Raw genomic sequence first — 8221 nt, forward strand, 5'->3', positions numbered from 1 at the left:
ATCACTTAGTGCTGCACCAAAATAGGCAAAAAAATGATTAAACAGCAAGGCCGTGTTAAAGAATAAAAGGCACCAAATCCATTTTGGAAGGAGGTGTTGGTGCAACCAGGGAACTCAGCTTAAAAAAGCCACCAATGTTGGGAATGTTGAACATTGCCCCCATTCCCCCAAATCCTCACCCAGCAAAGGCAGGAGAGGGGGAATCACAGCACAAAAGGGATCTCCAGCAAACCAGAGCCAGCACAGGGCCAAATCCTGCTTCCCAAATCGTGCTGTCTTGGAGAGACAGCCCAAAAGCTGCAGGAAAACGTGCACCACAAAGAAAAAAAAAAAGGTAATTAAAGAAAACTCAGTCACAGATCCTGTTGCAACACAGAGGAAAAAAGTGTTACAAAAGGGGAAAACTTTTTAATAAAGTCTGCAAGTATATATTCCTCCTTTATCAACCTCAAGATTTATTGACCCAAGGAGCCATATTGACTGAATAAATCTTGATAATGACCCCAGCAGAAGTCAATACCTGCTTATTATCTCCCAAGTTGGGGAATTACATCTTTCGGTAATAGGAGCAGGATGGTACAAAATGTTCTGAGAAACTTCACCCAGGCATTTGGGGGGGAATGGATGCCTCTAATGTGCCTTTTCCAATCACAGAGGGTGGGAATGTGCTACACCCTGAGCTGCGCTGTGGGTTCTGTCTCGAGGGAGCACACACCCATGGCTTGCAAATCCTAAATAAATCCCATTTCAAGGCGTGCTGAGGAGCAGGATGCTGCTGCTCACCTTCCCTCCCTGCAAACAATGGCCCTGTAATTTCAATTTGCTGTGTTTTGTTGGCAGCTCCCAGGATAATTCCCTGAAATTCGGGATGCGGGAATTCCTGCAGCCAGGGATGTGGCACACCATGATTACACCAGCACTCAAGGGAGGAGAGGAGAAGAACCACTGCTGTCCCTTGGGGCATGCAGCCACCTCTGGGAACCCAAATAGAACGATTTGCTCCAGCCAGCAAAAGCAGGAATGGAAAATGGGGGAGCAGAGGGGCCCCTGGAGCCCCTAAAACCCACAGGCAAGCAAAGCCTCCTGCATTTAAAGATGATGATTCTCTTGCCAACAGCCAGCTTCCCATTCAGCAGAGAAAACAGGAGCCCTGGGACCAGCACACACAACAATTTGCCTGAATTTTCATTCCAGGTCTCTGCAGACAGCAAGAAAAATTAACTGAGGGGAGCAGCTCCTGTGCCAGCACAGGGAGGGAGATGCACCACGAGCTCCACAGGCTCTGCTGAGGATGTCGAGTTCAGCAAGTGCCTCCTGAAGGACTGGCAGTCTGGGAGTGCCCTGCTTCCTGAGCTGGTCATAAATAATAATTCAGATCACCCAAGGCTTCAACATTCCTCTCCACCCAGCCCTGGGGGTGGCTCTCTGCTCCCCATCCCACAGGGCATCCACGCCAGAGGCACCCCACGACCCTCAGCCCTCACTGCTGACCCCCATTTCAGTGGGCACAGCAGCCCTGAGCACTCCACTCAGTCCCACACTGAGCTGGAACACCCACCAGGGGCTGGCAGGGCTTGTGCTCATCCCTGCAGTCCCACAAAAATCAAATTATATTTCTATCCCTGTCCCCCTGGCTGCCTCGTGGTCACAATCCCTTTTTTCCCCCCCTGCTTCCAAGGCCACAGAGACAATCCACTAAACTGGATCAGGAGGCCAGCATGTACATCTCTAATGGGCTGCAGCACGCACACAATTAATTAATGGATTTATTAATTAGGGAAGAAGTCACTCTCCAGGCTGGAATTGGGGTCACCAGTTTCTAAAGTGAGAACTATGGTGCTAAAGATAAACTCTCATTTTCTGCAGCTCTTCTTGTCTGGCAGCATCTCAATTATTCAGCAAGAAAAAAAAATTAAAAAAAAAAAAATCAGATTTCACTTCAGGAACTTCAGCCTGACTTTCCAGTGATGCTCAATACTGACCCCAGAGCAGGTGGGACCAGAAACACAGCCCATCTCCTCACATATAAACTGGAAATAATAGAAATACCAGGTATTAATGAAGGATTTGGGGGGGTGGGATGCATTGTCACCTCAGGCTGTCCCAAGGAGGGAGTGGCAGAGGAAGGGGACGCCACGAGGTGGTCAATGACAGTGACATTCCAGGACACCTGAGTCCTGCCATGACCAAGGTTTGAACTTTGCTGGGGCACCAGCTGCATTTCAGTGCCCAGTTCAGCTGGACCTCCCTGGGGCCAGCTGCATTTCCAGCCCTGCATCCCTAAGGACACAGAGCCCCCAGGTAAAGGACAGAGGCGTCACTTGCGTCCCCACCAACAGGGCACAGCCCTGTAGGAGAAGCCACCTGAAGAGCTGTGGTCAGGGGAAGCTCCCAGGAGGAGCACAGAGCCATCAGACAGCAGCCAAGCCAAGCATGAGACAGACATCTGCCCAGGCTCTGGCTCTGGCGCCCAAATTCAGATTAATTGTTCAAACCAGATGATTCCACAGCCAGTGCTCCCCACGCCCCACTGCACCAGGAGCAGCTGGAGCCACTGGAAAGCACAAACTGCATTCCCAGCCTCACAAGGCTTCTCAGCCAGCCCCGGGCACAAACTGCAGTTTCACAAAACCAGAGATTTCAGCTTGGAAAGGCAAAAATCGCCCTGAGATGGGGGCACCCAGAGCTTCCCTGGGCTCCTCACGCTTTCCCTTGGGCACAGTGGCCACAGCCACCATCCCACCCTCCAGCAGGGATGGAGATGAAGGTGTTGGGTGCTGGACCAAACTGGAATGTGCCACCAGTCTCTCCATAAGAGCCCTAAAAACCCAGAGCACCAGGGGCATTCACAGAGGTGAAGCTGCCCCAGAAGCACCTCAGCCTCCCCCCAGGTTTCTCCTGCTGCTCCACAAGAATGCAGCTAAGTTTATTAGTCCAAGCTCCAGGAATTAAGCTCCAGCCAAGAGGACTGATAGCTTATTTACTGCTGTCGTCTATATAAAGCAGAATTTTGACACATTGTTAAATGATGCACATTTAGATAAGTCAAGCTGTCATATCATTTAATGGATGTCTAAACTCCCTCTGTAGCTGATATGTAAAATTTATGCACTTCAGAATATCATAAGGTTATAATATTTTAATCACATCCACAGTTGTGGGTTGGCTTTTTTGGTTTTTTTGGGTTTTTTTTCTCCCCTAAACTTTAAACAGCAAAAACATTTCATGAACCAGACCAGGCTCGGAGGCTCCCGGCTCTCCACACCCGGCAGAGCCGCCGAAGTTTCTGCCCAACTCCAGCACACGGAGAGAGCATTTGCATTCCAGAAAATAAACCCAAGAACATTTTATTTGACGAGAACCAAAGGCTCGGAGCCGTGTAGCCAGAGCTCATCTGCATAATGAGATGTGAAGACATTTATAAAAGATGGCTCTAATCGCTCTCGCCCGCCCGTTGTATTTATTACCCCAAATCAGCAGCTCAAAACTCTTGCCCATTTTCTTGCCTTTTTTAAGGCAGAACGGGTTGGATTAGAGCAGCATCCAGCGCAAGGAGCATCCCATAAATCCACACGGTGCCAACCAGAACGCAATAAACCCCAAGCAAATTAAACCCCAAAAACCCCACGAAGGTATGAATCCCGCTCTGCCTATCACACACGAGAAAGCTGTAAAAAAATACTGCATTAGTAATGTACACAATAAACCAATCTCATAACCCGGTGAAATACGTCTGGCATTATCTTTGATAGAATTTTATCTCTTCTCATTTCCGCGCCTCTCTGCCGTAAAAGGGCTCAGCGCGTTTCGATCCGAGCGCTGCCGAGTGCCACATTATCCCTGCGTTTTCCATATGCCCACCATTCATCAGGGCGGCTCAAACTCTGCCATTCCCGGCCAGCCCCAGGCCACCAGAGCTGCTCAGACACATCCATTAAAAAGGATGGAAAAAAAAAAAAAAGGAAAAAGCTCTTGGAAGAATTATAAATTGATGGAAGAATTATAAATTGATTGCTTGCCTTCTCATTTTTTTTCCTTCCTCCTCATGTTTTCTTTCTTTTTTTTTTTTAATTTTTTTTTTTTTCTTAATGGAGGGCATTAGGCCAAGCTGGCACAAGGTCACCTTTCCCAACGCGATCCTGCTGCCTGGACAGAAGTCAATCCCCAGCGCTCCCTCTCCAGCTCCGTACCCAGCCACAGGCACCGGCCAGGCGGAACGGCGGGGAAGGAAGGAAGGAAGGGAGGAAGGAAGGGAGGAAGGAAGGAGAGCCGCCACCTCCCAGCCCACCTCTCCCTCCAGCAAAGTTCGCCCCCGACAGACCCAGGGCAAAGTAGCTGCCAATATTTATCTTTAAATAAAGGTGCTGCGCGCACACGGGAAAAGTCATTAGCGCGGTTTAGCGGGGAACGCTTTTGTATCCGAAGCGCTGAGAGCCGTAATCCCTTCCCGGCCACGATGCCAGAACTGAGCAGTCATGGCAAACCCACCGGCCGCGGTACCTGCGGTACTTTTCGGGTCGCGTAGCGCAGATGCAGCACGTAATCTGCTTAAAAGCCAAAATGCATTAAATGCTGGAACTGTTGATCCAGTACCGGAGCCCCATAAATCGCATTTCAATTTGTTTACTCCCCTCCGAAGCACGCTGCATTTTAAACTCCGGAATATCCTACAGGGATAAACCCATTTAATATCCATGGATATGCGCGTTTCGGTTGTTGTAGCGGCTCCAGGTTGGGTTTTCATCCCATTATGTTGGGAGAGCCATTGTGTTAATTACCCACCTCCTATTTAAGGTGCGTATTTAAGGTCACAAACTGTCAGCAGCCCCTGGCAACCTTCCCCCGCGCACGGTAACAAAGGACTTACCGGGAATTTCACAGACCGAGGGTACCACGGTGGGATACGGCGGCCGTGACCTGCCCGGAGCCACAAAGGAGCTGCCGCCCCCCCGCCGCATCCATCCCCGCTCCGAGCAGCACCGCCTGGTACCGACCGCCTTCCCGGCGCTCAGGGCTGGCCGAGCCCCCGCACCGGCCTCGCACACCGGCCCTGGATAACAATGGGAGGGCGGCGGGGCTCCGGGCAGCCCCGCTCCGCCATCCCCGCATCCATCACCGCAACCGCGCGGCTCTGCCCGCCCCGAGCGCGCCGGGGGACGCGGGGACCGAGCCGCCCCCGCTGCGGGCGGCGCCGGGGACACTCGGCAGCCCGCGGGCACCTGCGGCTCCGCTCGGCGGGCGGGCACCGCCACAAACTTGGCGGGGCGGCGCAGGGGGGCCGCGCTCCCCGCAACTTCATCCCGCGCAACTTCCCTCCCTCCTCTTCCTCCCTCCCTCCCTCCCGCCGGGGCGGAGCGGCGGCCGCCCCCCGGCCCTGCTGTCACCTCGGGGGCGGCGGGGCGGGGGCCGGGGCTCCATCGCGGCTCCATCGCCGCTAGCGCTGCTCCATGCTCTGCTCCAGGCTCCCGGGCGGGCGGCGCCGAACAAAGAGCGGCGGCAGCGGCGGCGGCGGGGATCAATTTCTGATACCTATCGATGGGGAAGGGCGGGCGGAGGGAGGGGGGCGGGCGCGGGGGGAGAGGGAGGGAGGGACGGGGAGAGGGGTGGGGGGAGTGATCCGGGCGGCCGCCCCCATCCCTCCCCTCCCTCCCTCCCTCCCTCCCGCCGCCGCCGCCGCCGCCACCGACCTGGAGCCGGCGGGCATCAAACCGTGTCCGGTATCGACACATCCATCGATCCCACCTCGGCGGCCATCTTGGGGGAGCCCGGTGGCGCGGAGGGGCGCGGAGGGAGCGGGGGCCGCCCGCCCCCACCGGGGGGAGCAGGGATGGGGCTCCCTCCCGGAGCACCCCTGTCCCCCCCGGGGCCACCCCCGAGCATCGTCCCCCGCCGCTCCTGGACACCCTCCTGAGGGTCTCAGTCTCGGGAAGGGGCGCGGGGTCCCCCCCCCGGAGATGGATTTTTTTTCCCGGCCAAATTAAGGTTTTTTAGCTGGAATAATCGCCAGCCGGGAGCCGCCGGTTAAACTTTTCCAGGTTTGTTTGGTTTTTATCCGCCTAATGTGACCCTTCCCGCACCTTTGACCTGCTGGGAATGGCTACAGCAAACACGCTCCCAGCGTTCCGCAGCCAGAAAACCCCGAATTCACAAATACACCGAATTCAGGTTGGTTTAGGGCTGTGTTTTTAAATTTCTCAATGGCTCCGAAGAATCCAACCAACTTCAGCAGAGGAACAGAGCCCAGCCAGCAGCGTCTGAGCACTCACAACACCTGTCCCAGAAATTCCCTCTCTGCTTCTCCACCAAAAAAAAAAAAAACAAACCAAAACGCCACAACTTTACATTTTCCACACCTCTTTGCCCCATAGCCTGTTGTACTGGCCACACCAATATCCAAGGGGCTTGGAGAATTAATTCCCAATCCCCTGGGGAAGCCTCCCAGCAGGGCTGTGCCACGTTTGTGCTGTAGGGACCCCAGCCCCAGTGGCCACGGCTCAGTTTTGAGCAGAAAAGGACGGAGCTGCCCCTCTGTTATATTGCACTAAATAGTTAATTAGTTGTTTGCGCCGGGTGTTCGGTAATTTGCGCTGTTCACATTATTTGTATCCTATCGCCGCATGGTCTTCCCCTTTCCCCCCCCCCTCCAAGTTTCAGCGTGGTGGTCTCTCCCAGAGTGACCCCGCCCCTCGCCCCGCCTCCCCGCTATCCCATTGGCTGTACTCCTCTAGCCCCGCCCCCCACTCCCCCGGGTTAAAAGTTTCCCGCCATCAGGCGACGCGTCTTTCCCACCTCGGGAGTAAAAAATTAGAATATTCAGCACGGAAGAAGATTCATGGTATTGTAACGGGAACCTCGCTCTCTTTACTCTTCCTTGCTCTCTCATTTTCTCTTTACCACCCTCTCACCTTCTTTCTCTTTCCCACTCTCTTTAGTTCTCCCGGGCCTGCTCCAAGCTGTGGCTGGCAGCTCCAAGCAGGGGAGTGCCCCCACACCCTTTGCAATAAAACGCAAGTTCCACCACCTGGCTTCAGAGATCTCTGGTCTTCGTCCACAGCAGCTTTTGGGACTTCCAGCCTCCTCGGACTTCTTTGTCATTTTTTGGTTGGCAAGAAGGGTGGGATTGGCAGGCCTGCCTTGCCCAGGGCAGACAGATTCGAGATGGAGAGCTGCCTTCCATCCTTCCCACCAAAGTCCCCAGGAGGGGTGAGCATTCCCCAGACTGCCAGGGGGACTCCGGAGGGATCCCTGGAGGAATCCCTGGGAGGTGTGGATTTTTTCCCAGTGTGGAGGGAAGGCTGCAGCCCCAGCTGGAGGGCTCTTCTTGTGGTGTGCAGGCGGCTTTTTGTGAGTCCCTGGCGGGTTACGAGGCCGTGCACCGCACTCCGCTGCAGCTAAAGGGCAGCGCCAGGGCCCTGGGGGCCGGTGAGAGGAAGAAGAAGAAGAAGAAGAAGGCAAAAGACAAGGCCCAGATTCTGGAGCAGATTGTGAGCAGCAAGAAGCAGCAGGAGGAGGAGGAAGAGGAGGAGGAGAAGCAGCACGGGCTGGACAGGCGGACCCCGGCACAGGCGGCCTTCGAGAAGATGCAGGAGAAGCGGCAAATGGAGCGGATCCTGAAGAAAGCATCAAAAACCCACAAGCAGTGAGTGGAGGAGTTCAACAGGCACTTGGATACTCTGACTGAGCACCACGACATTCCCAAAGGCAGCTGGACTAAATGACCAGGCTGCTTTTCACGGCTCTGGAGCTGGAGTTGTGTTTTGTTTGTATCAAGCCATGTAAATCTGTCTTTTCTCCATATTGTCTAATAAATTGTCTGAGCTTTTATGACTTTATTCTGTCTTAATTTATAGGCTTGTTTTTTAAAACCAAACATGCTGCAATGTCTCCTCTGGGCTGAGGTGGATCCCTGTGCTCCCAGAAGGGCTGGAGGGAGATGGGGCAGCATGGACACCAGCAAAGCCACCAGTGCTCCTGCAGTGGTCACTTGGAGTCCTTCACTGCTCCTAAAACTGCAGCAAATCTTGCCCTGCTGGGGCCTCTCTCTGCACAAAGCTGGGGAGGAAGCAGCCCCTCACTACCCAGCTATCACCCTGCTGCTGGGCTCTTGGGATTCCACCAAAAAGCAGAGTTTGAGTTCAGAAGGCACTGAAGAAAAGGGACACTCTTCAAACTGCAGCCTGCCCTGCAGGTGCTGCCAATTCTCACGGGGACAGGTCTGCTC

General features: G+C 54.2%; 1 protein-coding gene and 1 pseudogene across 1 annotated transcript in view; one reads left to right on the plus strand and one right to left on the minus strand.

Annotated features, from left to right (window-relative positions):
- Positions 1 to 5781, minus strand: part of CUX2 (cut like homeobox 2) — a 62791-nt gene extending 57010 nt beyond the window's left edge. Inside the window, 2 exon segments of the mRNA XM_066562121.1 lie at positions 5688 to 5729; positions 5731 to 5781. Of these exon segments, the coding sequence (XP_066418218.1) occupies positions 5688 to 5729; positions 5731 to 5754 (66 nt within the window). The 5' untranslated portion in view covers positions 5755 to 5781.
- Positions 5782 to 7158: 1377 nt separating this feature from the next.
- On the plus strand, positions 7159 to 7718 carry LOC136564487 (protein FAM32A-like; annotated as a pseudogene).
- Positions 7719 to 8221: the final 503 nt, after the last annotated feature.

Source organism: Molothrus aeneus, chromosome 18 (assembly GCF_037042795.1).
Source record: "Molothrus aeneus isolate 106 chromosome 18, BPBGC_Maene_1.0, whole genome shotgun sequence".
Classification (NCBI taxonomy): domain Eukaryota; kingdom Metazoa; phylum Chordata; class Aves; order Passeriformes; family Icteridae; genus Molothrus; species Molothrus aeneus.